The 17,218-nt window shown below is 46.9% G+C and overlaps 2 protein-coding genes and 1 non-coding gene across 6 annotated transcripts; 2 read left to right on the top strand and 1 right to left on the bottom strand.

Annotated features, from left to right (window-relative positions):
- Nucleotides 1-252: 252 nt before the first annotated feature.
- On the bottom strand, nt 253-4,082 carry LOC109769099 (fasciclin-like arabinogalactan protein 16). The gene is made up of 2 exons (XM_020327834.4): nt 2,458-4,082; nt 253-812 (listed from the first exon to the last, which is right to left on the bottom strand). The coding sequence occupies exons 1-2, from the start codon at nt 3,830-3,832 to the stop codon at nt 739-741; spliced, it is 1,449 nt and encodes a 482-aa protein (XP_020183423.1). The 5' UTR covers nt 3,833-4,082; the 3' UTR covers nt 253-738.
- A 165-nt stretch (nt 4,083-4,247) lies between these two features.
- LOC109769100 (casein kinase 1) lies at nt 4,248-9,045 on the top strand. Of its 4 annotated transcripts, none has more exons than XM_020327835.3 (15): nt 4,248-4,660; nt 4,808-5,104; nt 5,205-5,245; nt 5,403-5,472; nt 5,548-5,696; nt 6,127-6,222; nt 6,377-6,447; nt 6,961-7,022; nt 7,208-7,271; nt 7,364-7,448; nt 7,534-7,660; nt 7,777-7,853; nt 7,932-7,992; nt 8,066-8,205; nt 8,378-9,045. In XM_020327835.3, exons 2-15 carry the CDS (start codon nt 5,029-5,031, stop codon nt 8,696-8,698), a joined length of 1,440 nt encoding a protein of 479 aa, XP_020183424.1. In that variant the 5' UTR covers nt 4,248-4,660; nt 4,808-5,028; the 3' UTR covers nt 8,699-9,045. The 4 variants fall into 4 exon arrangements, with proteins under 4 accessions (XP_020183424.1, XP_020183427.1, XP_020183428.1 ...); XM_020327838.3 differs by having other exon boundaries at nt 8,069-8,205; XM_020327839.3 differs by having other exon boundaries at nt 7,935-7,992.
- Nucleotides 9,046-16,942: 7,897 nt separating this feature from the next.
- TRNAC-GCA (transfer RNA cysteine (anticodon GCA)) lies at nt 16,943-17,014 on the top strand. The gene has a single exon. It is a non-coding gene; the product is annotated as a tRNA-Cys (tRNA).
- The last annotated feature ends 204 nt before the right edge of the window (nt 17,015-17,218 follow it).

Genomic DNA, 17,218 nt, shown 5'->3' on the forward strand with positions numbered 1-17,218 from the left:
TAATATACTAAACACGATCTGCTTAATTGCTACTGCTCTACTTAGTTGGAGCAAGCATCTATCTGTAGTTAGTTAGTACTCTACATATACACCTGCCTTTTGTCCGTTCTTGGGTGAGTTGATTCGCACAGCTGTCTTCCTACATGAACAATGCGAGCACATGGCGGGCACCAGGAGAAAGACGGAACGGAAGAGACAAATCACAGTTCGCAACCTTATATTTTAAGCACAAGGAAGAATGTACCAAAGATCTTGAGAAGAACATGAATCATCAAGCCATGCATGTATATGTATAGTTGTACCAAAACCCTTTTTTCCTACAACACTTTTAACTTTTAACCCATCCAATGATCCAAATGCAACCTTCTTCACTCCAGAACCCCGTTAGACAAAATGAAACAAACAGACGCAAAGAATGACCAACAAAAACAAAAACGTTCCTATACATACACAGACAGAAGATCATAGCCTTCGAGTATAAACAATTCTTTTTTCTTCTTCTTCCTTGGACCGGACACACCAACAACCACCGGTTTTACATTCCCCACCAATTATTCCATAGTAGTATAATAGTAATAAACAAAAAAAAGAACAGCAAACAATATCGTGGACGGCTGGCAGGCTCCAAGCAAGCAAGCAAAGCCCAGCCCAGCTCCCCGCCGTCACCTCGTTTCGGGCCGTGTTTCGGTGTCAACCAATCATGAGATCAATCTTCTTCCGAATCCTTCCTCCATCCTTCTACTGGCAGCTCGCTAATCGCGATCGCTGACCAAAGACGCCAGCAATTCTGCACGTTGCCTCCAACAACTTGCCTGCACCAATTTTTTAATGGAACAAGTTAAGCATAATATGATTGTTGAACTAACAGCATGGAATGAGTGGTTCACACGTAGCGACAGCAGTGCTGCTGCACCGACGGTGGCATGGGCACGGGAGTTGGGGAATCGACGTCTGATTACGCCAATTCGCAAAAGTGTTTATGTTTATTTATATATAACATAACAGACGCGCTATCAAATCAGCATCGGATGCCTGCTGCCTACTATGTGGTTTTTTCACGCGAAAGGAGCTTGCATATTTTGACATCTTGTCTATGCTAGGGACATGGCAACGGCTGCCGGTGACCTAGCTTCAAAGCCTAGCTAGAAAAGAGGAATAATTTTGTGTGCAAGGTGGAATGGCCTCTCTCATGTCGAAATCGCAGGAAATCAGAGGAGGTTGTGATTCACAGGCTATTGGGAGGTGGACGATATCTTCTAAATCAAGAGCCACGGCTGGCTATGAAAAGGAGTGGCTACAAGGAACGGGATAGCTTTCCTCGCTTTATCATCACACAGAGACTAGAACTCAACACCAAGTTTTGTCCAAGCCAATGTGTCCAAAGGTCTAAATAGCCGGTCATCTGATTTCACAATGGATGCTATCTGTAGGCAATACGTACCATATACATAAACCGAGGTCGGGTCTACAAATAATGGCCCAAATCATTGGCACCTAAGGGTCTTCACATCAATACCACACAGGAGTTATCTATACTAAGTTTTGATTCTTAACATAGAATATGCTACAAGAATTATTGGTTACATGTGCAGGGTTTAATCATGTGTCAATAATCTCATAAAGGCGCACGGGTTCGGCCCTTGCCAGTCACTCATTCCATAACCATTTGGACCTACCATTACACCAAACTAGTGCTAAGACAGCAAGGATATGAGTGACCAAGGCTTGAGCATCAGGCTTTGGTCTGCTGCTTTTGGGAAAGCTATGAATTGTTGCTCATGCTTAGGGCGTGAAGAAGACACAGGCCAGATATCTGAGCTGATCTTGCTTGCAGCCCCAGTAACAGCATCAATCAGGAGACGGTGAAGAAGACAGTGACCCACCAACACACCACACCACAGGCGTGGTGAGGTTTAGCTCAGTTATTCTACCCCAATGGTTTCTAATACTACCCTCCAGGTTTCCAGAGTCGATGCCAATGGATTTCTCAACAAAAATTCCAATCGGCTGGCCAATTGGGCATCACAAGTGTGATAAAATCGCCGGAGTATTTAATTTGTGGCTGCATAAAACTCCAAGGGAAAACCAATCCTCTGCAGTTTTGGGCGGTACATGACATGGCACATGATGATGGGCAGGGCACCGACAGGGCCATGAGCAGAGGACGCCAGGACGGAACCCTAATTGCTCACCACCAACCAATCGATAGATTAACCCGCGCCGCACTCACCGGTACCCTCACCGGCAATATTCTAGCCGTCAACGGCGCAACCAGCATTGAGGTTAATCAATTGGGGCAGCTTCATCTACTACTAACCGGAGTAGAATCTAGGTTGAGGACTGTAAATTTTCGGTGGCAATGATGTGGTGGTACAGTACTAAGCAGGCTAGTTATGATGCTAATTTAATAATAATGGGGGAGGTGCGGAGTGGGGTTCAGATCTGGGGGGTACTGACCTCGCCGGAGCTTGCTCTTCCTGGAGCCGGTGACGGCGGGCGCCTTCCTGTCCGGGGCGGACACCGGCGTGGCCGGCTTCTTGTCGTCCTCCGGGAGCAGCACAGCGTCGATGCCCTGCACCGAGATCCTGCCGTCCGTGTAGATGTCCGGGTCGAAGAGGTAGGCGGAGCCCTCGCCCTGCCCGAACTTGACGGAGCCGTCCGCCTCCCGCGCCACCACCTTGTGCGGCAGCCGCAGCGTGTCGTACCGCACCTTGCCGAACCGGCGGACGGCGTTGTACATGCTCTCCTCCGTCTGGTACTCCGGGATCATGTGGTAGTACAGGATGTTCTCCGGCGACCCGGGCTCGCTGAGCTGGTCCGTGGTCAGCCGCGCCATGGCCTCGTCGTTGGGGGCCAGCACGGTGAGCACGTACCCCTCGGAGACGAGCCGGCCCATCTCGGTGGCCAGCGAGGTGAGGTTGACGAGGATGTCGGCGAGCTCGTTGTACCCGCCGTAGAGGACCAGGGTCTGGATGAAGTCCTTGACCTGGCTGTGGCCGTCGAAGTGGTGCTTCCCGTTGCCCGGGCCGGGCGCGGGCGCGGGGGCGATGGAGGGGCCGGGGGCCATGGCGTCCCACACGGGGAGCACGGGGGGCGCGCCGGGGAGGACCGGCGGCGCGGGCTTCTTGAGGCGGTGCGTCCTGGGGTCGACCTCGGGCGCGCCGGTGGGGAGCACGGCCGAGATCGCGGCGAGGCTGCGGCGGCGGTTGAAGTCCTCCTGCACGGAGCGGGGGACGAGGAGGCGCTCGATGCCGTGGATGACGCCGTCGGGCCTGAGCACGGCGTCGGGGCGCGTGACGGCGGCGTGGGCGACGCGCATGGATCCGTTGGCGCCGGCGGCGAGCTCGACGTCCTCGCCGGAGAGCGTGGGGTGGGAGGCCGCGGGCCAGGACCCCGCCGGGTGGCGCGCCGGGAGGACGTGGAAGAGGAGCAGCGTCTGGAGCGACTTGAGGTTGCGGGGCTCGAGCAGGAAGCGCTTGAACTCCGGGTCGAGGTCCCGCTCCAGCGCCTCGTTCCGGGGCGCGAAGATGGTGACGTTGTGGCGGCCCACGGCGTCCTCCAGCGTCTGCAGCAGCAGCGCCTTCTCCACCAGCTCCGCCAGCTCCGTGTAGTGCGAGTCCAGCAGCGCCACCAGCACCGAGTTGGAGTTCACCCCCGCCCCGGACGCGTTCACGACGGCCGCCGCGGCCGCCACCACCACCCCGTCGCCACCGCCAGCGGCGGCCACGGCGGGCAATGTGGGTTCCTCCGGCCGCGCCGTCTCAGCGGCGGCGGCGCCCGCGGCCAGCGCGAGCGCGAAGAGGAGCACGGCGCCGTACGCCGGCGCACCCATGGCGGAGCGCCTCTGCTCTGCCACGCGGCCCGCTGTAGCTGCCCCTGCTGCTGCTGCTGCTGCTCGTCGGCGGCGGCGGATTTCTTGGATTTGCGGTGGTGGCTGGCTGCTGCTCCAGCTAGCAAGCTCCTGGGGAGGGGGGGAGAGGGGAGTAACTATATGGTGTTGGGTGGTGTGAGCTTTTCTTCCCCCTCTTTTGTTTAGTGGTCTAGAGAGAGAAAGAGGGAGAGCGAGAGACGGCCGGCCAGACAGCGAAAGAGAGAGTGAGCTTTGCTTATAACCGAAGAGAGAGAGAGAGCATAGGAGGAAGACGCGGCGTAGTTGGTGGTGGGCGGGCACAGGCTGGCCGGCGGGCCCGGCCCGAGCAAGTGTCGGTCGGTCGGTCAGTCGGTGTGCGCTGCTGCCTGGCCGCGCCGCACCGCACACAACTCAAGGTTCGGTTGGCAGCACGTCGTCAGCGGCCCGTGCCGTGCCGAGCGGCGGCGACGTACGCAACTTTTTTGTTTTGGCCGTGAGGTCTCCCGCCTTTCGCGCGCCTCCGCTCACGGCTCGCCCCCACCTTTCCGCCTCCCGCGGCCACGCAGGCGAGCCCAGCGACCGGGTTTCTATTCCCGGGGACCTAGACGTGAAAAAAACTCCAGCCACCCGCCGCCCCCATCCTCCGCAAGAGAGAGAGAGAAAAAGAAAAACTCGAGCCATCGGCATCGATGCGATTCGGTTGGGGCGGCGCGTCCGGTGCAGGGGAGGTGGTGGTTCCGCGGCCGGGCTCGGTGGGGCGCCGCCGTCCTGCGTGGGAGTCTCCCGGGTCCTGAAGATCCGTCGTCGAGGGTACCGTAGCTCCTTCCTCCTGCTTCTTTCTTCCGATGTTTCTTTCCTTCCTCGTAATAATGCATTGTGGATGTTCGGCCATAGCAATGGCGATGATGTTTTAGGGGCGCGGCGGGCATCTGATTTTGCGGTTTCTGCGGATTTCAGGGAGGGGTTTCGGTGTTACTGTTTGATCATGCTGGGTGGCTGTCTGTGGCAGAGGGGGTGGAATGCTGATTCTTTGGGGAGGAATTGATTGAGGCAGTAGGTCGCTGATTTGATAACAACAATAGTTCAGTGTGGTTGTGTCTGAAGAAGAGGAGCATTTTTTCCCTTTGATTTAGTGCTTTTTCCTGCGGCCGCCGGCGGCAAGCAAGCATAGAGTGGCCATGGAGCATATTATCGCGGGCAAGTTTAAGCTTGGGAGGAAGATTGGGAGTGGCTCGTTTGGGGAGCTGTACCTTGGTATGTTTCATATTAGCTTACGCGCAAAATGGTTGTCATTGTGTTAATATGCAAAATATCAATGTTTATGTTCTTTGTATGTGTCTTTTCTTTGATTCAGGTATTAATATACAGAATGGTGAGGAAGTGGGAATAAAGTTGGTAAGTGCTGACAAACCTGCTTATAATTTTAATTGGAGGATCTATAATTTGTAATGCGCATATATCAACGGCTTTTTCACTTTGACACTTAGCCCACCTTCAATGGTTACAATTCTCGGCACAAATCTCACATTTCCATCGATCTGATTTGTATTAGGAACCCGTGAAATCGAAGCATCCGCAGCTGCACTATGAATCAAAAGTTTACATGCTGATGCAGGGTGGAAGTAAGTGGGTTGTGTCTGTTCATTTACCAATCATGTGTTAAATTACTCCTTTGCTCTCTTTTTTTCTCAATTTAGGCGGTATCCCACATCTCAAGTGGTATGGTGTCGAGGGAGAGTACAATGTTATGGTGATTGATCTTCTTGGCCCAAGCTTGGAGGACTTATTCAATTCCTGCAACAGGAAATTTACTATGAAAACAACCCTTATGCTTGCTGATCAACTAGTAAGTTTGTTCCTCTACATCCGTTACCCGGTGCTGACCCATGAAGTTATGAAACAAGTGCATATGATTGAGTCTGATCACAGTCATTTTTTCTATAATCTGGTTTATGAAAGTTTTGTAAGGATTTGGAAAAAATTGTTATCTTACTTGGTGAAGAAAAATCCAAATTGTTAAACCATAATTCATGAATTTGTGGTAGTGGACATGTGAAATCCACAAACTCCACCAGAGACTAACTTTTACTGGGTCTCAACCCAACTACTATGAGGCTATGCATCAACCGATTTACATCACTAAGGCACTTATTTAAGTTTAGATTTCATTCAGAAAATAAGAGTTGGTGCCTAGTTGGGATTATTTGAATTGTGCTTGATCTTTGCATGAGGTTTTATACTTCTGTTCGGATTGTCTTTGATGATATTTTCTTTAGATAACACGGGTGGAATACATGCATTCCAAAGGATTTCTTCACCGTGACATCAAGCCAGACAACTTCCTTATGGGCTTAGGCCGGAAAGCTAATCAGGTTAGCATTGTCAAAAATGGTTCTTGCTTGACTTGTTTTACAAATAAATTTAATAGGAGTAGCGAGTTCTTTTATATTGTAAACTTTAACAACTACCCAAGTTCATTATTCATAAATCAACAACACATCAAAACATATGTTTTTAAATCTGTAGGTTTATATAATTGACTATGGGCTTGCTAAGAAATACAAGGACCTCCAGACTCATAAACACATCCCCTACAGGTGAGTACTCATTTATGAAGTTTCTTTCTTGAGATAAATTTGGAAGTTAGATTTGATATAGGTTTTGTTATCTCAAGTATTTCTGATGGTAAATTCAAATATGTCCCCAGAATATATCTGAATATTTCCCCATGTTTTTCTTTTATGTACTAGCATATTGGCATATATTTTTTATGTGATACTTCCTAGTGGTATACCATTGTAACAAATTTACAGAGGGTTTGTCTTTTTCCTAGACACAACTGATTATATATATTATATTATGGTATATATAGGATCATGAGTCTATGCTTCTTATTTTGTTATTATTCAAATGTAAAAGACCTGAATATGATTAATTTAGCCTCTAAATATTAGTCTCTCAAATGTTTCTAGTGCTACACTACATCCAAATATTTGCAATGCCTTTTCTTGGACAGTGTATATGTTAGGCTCAAACTTGAATGCCTCTTTGTGCTAATGTATTCAAACTGTACTTCTTATATATTTATAGCTATTTTTTTGTCTGTGCAGGGAGAATAAAAATCTGACAGGAACAGCACGCTATGCTAGTGTGAATACTCATCTTGGAATAGGTGAGCACAATAAGCAAATCAAACCTTGCTATCTTTTCCCAGATTATCCTAGAATCAAGGCACTGGATTATTTAGCTATAAAATGAATATCATATGGTGTATTGGTAGCTATGTGGTATACATATTTTAAAAATAAAACAATAAAAACATGGTATCTTACATATGCATGTGCTTGTTTCTTGCAGAACAAAGCAGGAGAGATGATCTAGAGTCTGTTGGTTATCTTCTACTGTATTTTTTGAGAGGAAGGTTAGGACTGGTGATTTAGTACTTTGTTATCTTGCCTGTTTTCTGTTCAATAATGTGAGCACTGACTTGGCATGCTTTGGTGTTATTCTTAGTCTCCCATGGCAGGGTCTTAAAGCTGGCACTAAGAAACAAAAGTATGATAGAATTAGTGAAAAGAAAATGCTTACCCCGGCAGAGGTACTGATGTTGCAATCATGAAGTTTGTCATTCTGTTATGGTAACGCCTAGATGTATTGATTCCCCTAAATATAAATTTGTCCAGGTTCTGTGCAAATCTTATCCATCGGAGTTCATCTCATATTTCCACTATTGTCGTTCCCTGAGATTCGAAGACAGACCAGATTACTCTTACTTGAAGAAACTATTTCGGGATGTATTTGTTCGTGAAGGTATACATTTTTCTTCTTTGGAGGTTATTTGTACACTTGTCCATTAATTTATCCACTGGAAGCTTTCTATAAGCTGATGTTGAGAAAAGTGGTCTAATTATGGGCTACCTTTGTAGGATATCAATTTGATTATGTATTTGACTGGACCGCACTCAAGTATCCTCATATGAGTTCCAGTAACAAGCTTGTTCGAGTATGTATTATCTTACCTTATCGATTGGTATTATTTTCTTTACATTCTTGTTGAACTATTTATCTTGTCCATATCCAGCAGCCGAGTGGAAGATTGGCTGGAGTTGGCCCATCTGTTGAGAGAACAGAAAGACCTTCAGGTTTGCCTTCTTGTTGTTTATCGTATGAAACACTGAGATCAATACCCAGATTAATTCATGTCTACTCTGCCAGTAGGACAAGAGATCCGGGATAGATTCACCGGTGCTGTGGAGGCATTTGCCAGAAGAAACTCGAGCTCCGGTCGCCACGGACACGGAGACCATTCGAGGCACAAAAGCATTGCGGATTCATTCAGTTCATCTAGAGAAGCTGTAAGTATTTGCACTCCATTTTGAATTTTTAATTACTCATAACCAAGTGTCAAAGCTCTTCGCTTAGCACAAAAAACGATGGAAAGGAGGCAAAATCAACTACTACATTTCTGCTTGAGATCTGGTGGATTTTGTAAGGAAGTAATAGCTTACTTTACCCTATATGCGGTAGCTTGCTGCTGATACGGAGAAAACACACATCTTGTCCCGGACTGGGAGCTCATCGAAGATGGCTGGCACGCCATCCAGCCGGCCAACCTCTTCAGGGGACTGCACCGGTCGGTTGTTCTCGGGAAGTGGCGGCAGCAGCAGCCGCCCGTCGTCGTCGACCGTTCAAAGGCTCCACCAATCCGGAGGCAGCGGTGCGGAGAACGGCTCGTCTGCACCCGTACCCATCGCCCGGAACGCACCAGGGAGATCAAGCCGACGGGACAGCCACTCGGCATTCCGGAGCTTCGAGCGCCTGTCGATCAGCGCTGACAGAAGGAAGTGATTGACGGCCCTGGAGGCGATGACAATTGCCAAGGATTTAACACCCGTCGATCTGTGCACTCACAAGAGTTCAGCAGACATGAACAATGACTTGACGACGAATGGTTAAGCAAAATGGCCAGGAAAGAGTGGTGTCCTGGTTGCCATGCATGCATGTTCTTTCTTCAAACTCCAAATGAGATGTTTGTCATATAAGATCCTGGGCTAGAAGTATGTAATACTTTTCAACGGCAAATTCGGCTTGATGTGTACCCCTCTTCTTCCAATATAGGACTTTGAATCATAGGGAAGAAGAGGCTGCCAAATTTATATATATATCGGTCTTCTATGATCATAGTTTCATAAGAATCTTGGTGCTCTTTCAAATTTTAGTTGTTCCACTCATTTGTGCATGACTAAGACAGTTTCTCATATTGTTTCCACAATATATAGTCGGTTTGCAATACTATCACATTCAAGAGTTTTTCAAGCTTACAAACCCAAGCGAAGAGATGTCTACTTTACTCCATGAACTTGTCCTAGGTTTACCTTACAAACCCAGACTATGATTTTGTTCAATTACCGCCCAAAGTTAAAAAAAACTGATCTTCTCGATTAACCGGTTTTGATCTGTTTCAGCTGAAAGTTTACTAGATTGGTCACTGGGTTGTTTACTGACTTACTGGAAGAAAATAGTAATTTTTTTTTCTGTGCAGTTTGAATTTAATACCCAAAAGTCGGACTTGACCTCTCAAACCATATGCCAATAAGTTGAAATTTCAGCAAATTGTTCGCTGGATGAGAATTGATAAACTGGAACTTTTTTCGATTTTTTTGGCACGGTGAAACCAAGGTTGTGCCTGGCATTACGGCGGATTATGATAATCCAGCTTATTCAACCAGGTTTTGCCCATTTTGGTACATTTAACCAACTCATATGCCACTTAGTTCCACGGCTATTTTCATACATTAGATTGGTATAAATAAGCAATTGAGTCTAAAATAGATGCTCACACATTTAGAAAGGAAAAGAATATTCAAACGCTTTATTATATACATAAAAAATAACTAGTAAATCAAGCATAATTCACATAAAATTTGGTAAATTCCAGCTAAATTTGGTACATGTTTTACAGGACACTCAATGTTTTAGTTTCGAGTTCAATGGAAGGGAGGTTAGAATTGGTTAGATGGAAGAGAGGTGGTGATCTGAACCAGGTCAGAATTGGTGGTAGTACTCCAGGTTATTGCCGAAAGGGAGTATAGTAATGAGGTGGTCAAGTGCGTGCAAATTGCATCCGGTAGGTGCGAGTGCCACCACCAGAACCGGATCCATCATCATAATTAAACGACCCACCTAATGCCCAGGTTCGATCAGCTGGACCTGGCCACCTGGGGCATCTTTTTGTTCAGGTCAGACAAGAGGCGCCATGTGCCATCCTTCCTTCCCTCTCACTGTTCTTAACACACAGATACATCGTGTCACTTAGTAGCAGGAGCGCTCACTAACTGCTCCGGGAACACGCATTACACCTCGTGTTGCTCGCTCACTCGCTTTGCAAGTTGCGGCGGGTCAACGAGGATGGGAGGATCGGGGCAATGAATGTGTGGGGATCGTTGCGCGGATCGCATTGTTCTCCATTGTTTTCCGTCTGGTGTCAGGTGTACAAGGGGGTTTGATTAGGTTAATAATCAGGGGTAGTCAAATGGCTTTGCTAGCTCATGGCGGAAAAGTAGTAGAGACACCCCGTCCCGCGAGACAGCTAGATCAGAGTTAATGCACTGGAGGGAGGAATGGCTAGTGGCATTAGCATATAGTCTCGAGTATGTCAATTCTTATTGTTCTGTAGTAGTAAGATCCAACCATATCTTACTGGCATCTTGACGCAGTTCGTGTGAGAAAATGCCGCTCGATCGGCCGGACCGGAAAAAATAAACAAATCTCGCTGTGTATTGGTAGTTTCATACGTACGTACATACTAGCACTGGTGACGATCTGATGACAGTTGGTTGGGCGGTCACCGTCGCCGAGCCGTGCTCCGGCTGGCCAGTTCGCTGACGCCGCAACCACGAACGGGTAATCAATCCGCACCCAGAAAAAGAAATGCTAGGCCACGAATTAAGCCGGACGGACACCGTAGTACGGCCACGATCTTTCAATCCCTAGCGGCTAGCTTTCACTCAATCGCAAAAGAACAGCTCCTAATTTCGTCGCAGGTGTGAAGCAAAAACGTTGCTTAGCCTTGTGCAAAGGGGGTGTCACGTCGGTCGATTAGTTACCGGGTCGTGGCTTTGGCTTGGCTTCCTCTTGGTTGCTTCGTTGCTATTGGATCGTCGTAAAGAAGGGATGGACGGATGGTAAAGTGAGACGTCTCACTTTTTCGATGGTATTCTGTAGGGTTTTCTCTTTTTGGATAGTTTGTTTGGCCTGACGCGTCTTTTGCTTGACGTGGGTTGCTCTCCACGCCAAGCAGAGGCTTGCCCGCCAGCCATGTTCCCCAGCCCCGGTTTCAACCCGTACGTGTCTTTTCTTCCTCCCTACTGTTACATGATGTGCATTTGTGTTGTCTTTTGGCCGGATACTTGTTAGTTATGCTGATGGGGCCCCTAGTTGGTGTATGATTCCTTCTAGAAACACGTCGGGGACGTAAGAATTTCACGCAACTCAAGTCCATCTCTTCCGAAGGAACCGGCTAGCTTGTTCTCGCGTAGAAACAAAAGGAGTGCATCCTCGTGCTCCATCCAGGTCTTTGAATCGTGTGAATGATCAACGTGCCATTATGTGTACAAACATGCTGCTACAGTACTAGCAGGAGTATTTCATGGCTCGCTGCCGGCCTGCCAGGAGTAGTATAACACCCGGCGCCCCCTTTGAAGCCAAGTCCTGCGCTCCTGTGTCTGCCGCCCACGTACGCAAGGTAAGCGAAGAAAGACGAGGCAAAGCCGGTGGGTATACTAGCAAAAAATGGAGTTACTGACTGACCAGCGATCCGGCGCGGGCACGGCACGGCGACGGATGGATGGATGGCAGGCAGCAGCGGCAGGCGCCGGGTCGTTCGTCTGTTACAGCCAAGCGGATGCGCTGCCGCGTTGATTTGTTACGGCCCTGGCCCTGGGGCGTCCGGTACGGTGTCGCGGGCGAGCGAGGGTGGACGGAGGCGTCGGCGTCGGTGTCGGTGGATTCGGCTCGCACGTCTACGCCTGGCTTCCGTCGGTCGAGACGGCGACGGGCTTGACCAATTAAGTAGGGGGCCTCTCATTCTCTGCTCACATTTCTTTTTTCGTGTTCTTTTTTCTAACACATTTCTTTTTCAGGTTCGGGCGGGCGCACGCACGTGTGCGTGGGGTTTGTTGGTTGGGCTGAGCTGGGCATCACCTGCGCATCCACATGGACATGCCATGTTTGCTTGCTTGGTTTACTGCGTGGGCTGCTGGTGGGACATCGTGCGAGGAGAATCGATCGATATATCTGTGATGCTCGCCAAATCACGGCGATTGATGAGAAAATCATGCCTGTTTTGGAACGTGCGTGATATTTTTTATCAATCAAATGGGTTTCTCTCCTCACATCTGTTGATCCTCCTTAGAGCATCTCCAGCATCCCTATAAGTAAGTTTAGAGGCTCTTTTGATAAACTCATTGGGTTTTTAAAGGTTTTTCTTTTAAAACGGAGGCAAAAGCTTTGTCTCATGTCATTAAATAAGAAGGGCGAGTACAGTGCCATGCAGACCCGACTAGAAGAGATCACTCTTCCGGTAAAATGTTACCCGAAAATCAAGCCTCGGCAACTACCCATGTCTTCGCCTCATCCATGATTGTCGCCGCCACCCGAGTGGGCAGGGAGGCCTTGTTGCGGAAAACCCAAGCATTCCTTTCATTCCATATCTCCTAGCAGATGAGCATTTGTATAGAGTTTATCGTCTTTTTGTTGTATCCTGGTTGCCCTTCGCTCGAGTTCGGACCATTGCTTAATTGTGTGCAGGTCGCTCCAAGAGGGCGTCTTGGACTGTCATCCAATCCAGTCATAAATCAAGTTCCAGACCTGGATCGTACAGCGACACTAGAACATAAGGTGGGCTGCTGTTTTCGGTTGGCACTCGCAAAGCTGGCAAGGACTGCAGTTTGGCCAACCTCTGTGAATCAACCTGCCCGTCGTCCAGATTCTATCTTGGAGTATCGACCAGGAGAAGAACTTGACCTTCGGAGGTGCCCATATCTTCCAAACCATAGTAGGCATCTCGGATTTGATCAATCCCGCAAATTGCATCTTGTATGTTGTGGCGGCAGAGTAGCATCCGTCAGCCGTGAACTTTCATTGGATTTTTACGATCTATGGTGCAAATCCCTTGGGTTTTCAAAGGTGTGTGGCTTGAGCAATTTCCCTATAAACCTCCTCATATAATCTATTTTTTGTCTGTTTCTCTCTTCGCTAGTGCATACATACATAGACAAAACCATTTGACCATCAAAATAACTCAAATATTTATGTCTCAAACACACATATTCGTCACAATTTCAAATCCTTAACTTATAAATTTTGAATTTGAATTGAAATTACACATAATAAATGGTCGAAATGCATTCAAAGTAACACATGGAGAAGTTCAACGCCCATGCGGCTTCCACAAGTGCTCAATAAGGTCATCATGAAGTTGTTCATGCCCCGCATGGTCTCGAGTTTGTCGATGCACTTGAAGAAACCTCTGGAGGGGTTGTTCATTCCTGATAGAATTCACAAGAGCTCCCACAAAAAAAAAGATAGGGTTCACAAGAGCTATGTAAATTTTCTTTCCCTCATTCTCATACGGTAAGTCATCTAGCTAACCTCGCGCATCTTCTATGATCATATTGTGCATGATCACACACGATGTCATGACGGGCCATAAAAACTTTTGACACCAGAATTTTGTCGGGCCATGGACAATAGCAAATCAAACTTGCAACACTCTGAATGCTCACTCGACATCCTTTCTACATACTTCTTGATAGCTACCAAAATTTCTTGTTTCCTTGAGGGTTTGATATCGTCTTCACAAATGTAGACCATGAAGGATATATGACATTGGCAAGATAATAACCCATGTCGTACCGATTACCATTGACCCCAAAATTCACTTGTGGTGCTTCCCCTTTTGCTAGCCTTGGAAAGTAGTGAGATCTTTGCTACACAATGAGGTTATTGTGAGATCCCGACAACCCAAAATAGGAATGCCAAATCCATAGATCATTTGGTGTCATAGCTTCAAGAATTATGATTGTATCTCTGGCTTTGCATTTGAATTGTTCATGACATGCTACAGGGCACCACGATGTTTCATTTTTGGATCATGACCATGGTTTATGGTCCTCAAAAGATGTTGGGAAGAATGAAATTTTATGAAAGGATTCATGACTCCAGGATATGGACAATTATGGAACTGCTCACCCAAAAAAACGCCTTTTGAGACGCCCGCGTCAACTTAAATGGTGAGACCACCATTGCCAAAGACCTGACCCTCCCCCCAACCCTTTTGCCCTCACCCTCCTAACAAATGGAAGGGACTACTATTGCACTTTTAGTGTGGAAGTAGAGCGATAAACCTTTTGAAACTAGCAATCCAATGCAACCTTAAAATGGTTCTATGCCTATATGGAACGAGACTAAGATAACACCTTTAATAAGATAACGATGGGAGTGTATCGTTGGCAGGTTCGACCAACAAAGACTAGATCGTTGATTTTCAACCTAGGCATGTAGCTCAGCATCCTGATGACCAGTCTTTCAACCGCGCTCTTAAGTACCCCACATAAAAACACCATGGTGTCCACTCCCGCGAAGGAACCCATCATCGAAATTCCCAGAGATCTTGTGACAGCCCAATACTACTCAGAACAACAAGATATATCTTGTAATCTCAAAACATAATATTTTTTACACAAGAATTTCGTACGAAAAAATCCTTTGGAACTCTTTGGTTTGTAGGAATGGCTTCATATTCTTATCTGGGATAGGAACCAATCATTCATATGAATTGACGTAGCTCAGATGGTTAGGTTCTTTGTGGTGGAACCAACCCACCAGGGTTCAAGTTCTAAAATTGGCACTAGTGCTCATATTTTCCTAGATTTGTTCCAGGTTTGCTGGCGATGTTTGTTCAGTGGGAGGAGACGTTAAAGTTCATATCCTATGAATCAAGTGGCATCTCTTTCCCCATATGAATTGAGATACATGGCATCTCATTTTCCACTACAATGTCACTATATTCCTATCCTACGAACAAAAGAATGCCGGACTTGCTAAGTTTTGTACAAGTAGAGGGTGATGTGTTGCTCCGAGGTGTGGAGAAACATGGTCATTGTAGTGACATTTTGGTTTAAGAAATACATCTCGCCTTTAAATAAGTACTACTCCCTCCGTCTCAAAATAAGTGTCTCAAGCTTAGTACAACTTTGTACTAAAGTTGGTACAAATTTGAAACACTTATTTTGGGACGGAGAGAGTACTAAATAATAAGATACTTTAGCCATTATTAAAGGAAAAATGTACAAAGGGTTATCTAACAGGGGAAGTGTCCTAATCAATTGGCAATGGATGACACGCGACATGTGCTACGTCTGCACCTAGTGTGTGCTCTCCCTCCTCACGTAGATGCAATGGTTGGTATCCCCAACCCCCCAACCATGTTCTAAACGATGCTTCTTTAGCAATTTGTGCAATAATATTCCATTGATCTTTATGCCAAAAAAAGATCTCATGGAGATAAAGCCGATACTACAAATTAATCTATTTAAAGCCAACAATAGGATGAAAGAAACCTTTCCATCGACTAATCCTCTATTTTGTGTGTGTGAATAAGGCAATGGATTTATATTAGAAGTGTTCAACACTACAAGATATCCCCAAAACAAGGAAATTACAACATGGTTCTCATTGAGCCAAACAAACTCAATCTTTAGAACGAGTTGAAGGTGCGTCGCTGCTGCCGCTCCATCGCAGGAGCCGGCTGACATTGTATATTGCGAGGGAAGTCGCCGTGCTAAGATTCAGTTGTACCAACACCCCGGAGAAGAAGCCATTACCATAGAAGCCTTGTAGATCAGAAATCTCGGAGCCGAACCATCTCCCGGACAAAATTTTGCCAGCTTTGCAATGAGGGTAAAGAGAACGTCGTTGCGGCGGAGAGGAGCCACAAACCGCCAAAGAATGGCCTGTCGCGTCAGGGAGACACCCCAAGGGGAGAAACGGAGACCATCGTCTCGTCATTGCCGCAAAAAAAGAGTGAGGGGGACATCAACCCCATGGCCAAGGGATGGCCTTCCGTCGTCGATGATGTTGGTTGCATGCAGCATCACCGCCGCAAAGAGCAGGAAGAAGAAAACCATACCTCGACACTAACACGAGGACGCATAAAGTGCCTGCACAGAAATGAAGGACCCGAGAACACTTAGACACTGGCTCCCAGATCCAACACCGATAGCCAATAGAGTCATCAGTTCTATGAGAGATTTGCAGGAAACTTATTCACCGCCACCATCGACACTGCCGAAGCCGAAGCCATGTACATCCAAAGACCAAACTAAGACATCTAGTCTAGAGTACTGAATGCATGTGAAGAAAAGGTCCCAGGTTTCCCCTCCCTCTCGCCATTGTCAGAGCAGCCGGCGGAGGTGAGGGAACCGCGGGGACAACGAAATCTGGGGCGCCTACTTGCTCTTGTTGTTGGATCGTCTGTGGTGACTAGGGTTTCACGCTAAGGGACTCTTCAACCGATCCTCTAACTGCTGCCAATTTTTACTTTCACCGGGTCTAGAAGCAAACGTTTTCTAGTGAGAACAATTAGAATTGTCACAAGTTTTATCAATGTATGTTTAATCACCATTAGGTTTAGAATTGTCACAAGTTTTATCAATGGTGCCATAAAATATAAATTTCCAAATTGAAATTTGATTCAATGGTTGCAACGAAAAATACAAGTTCCAGTGCAAATACCAGCGCAGAGAGCAAGAGAAAATAAAGTCACCATTAGCTTCTGACTTTTTTCTTGGGAGATGTGTTTTTTGTTTTTGCATGGTCCCGGGATGTGTTTTGAATTGAGTTTATCTTTGGAGTATGTTTGATTATAATGCAGATCGTCCAAATGTTCTTTTTCACAATCATAACTTGTTTTCGTGTCACCATGGCGAAGTACCTCGTGGTCTCTTTGAAAATGAGTGAACTTTTTGAAAGTACAATTTTTACGAGTTAATTTATCAACATATTGACTCTTCCATGAGAGCACACATCAAAGGGTCCATAGCTCAGTGGTAGAGCAATTGACTGCAGATCAATAGGTCACCGGTTCGAACCCGGTTGGGCCCTTCCTGTCCTTTTTTTTTAAATCCTTTTTCTGCTCCCAGTGCTCTTAACCACAACCAAAACTGTGCGTGCAGATCACCAGCGTCGCCCACCGCAGTTTTGGACCTGGGAGTCTTGGACTGTGGGTTGGCTGACTGCAATACGGCATATACCATTGCCCACTGCTCTACCATTTTCCTACATCAGCTAAAACGACACCTTCAGAAG

This window comes from Aegilops tauschii, chromosome 5 (genome assembly GCF_002575655.3).
Source record: "Aegilops tauschii subsp. strangulata cultivar AL8/78 chromosome 5, Aet v6.0, whole genome shotgun sequence".
Lineage (NCBI taxonomy): Eukaryota > Viridiplantae > Streptophyta > Magnoliopsida > Poales > Poaceae > Aegilops > Aegilops tauschii.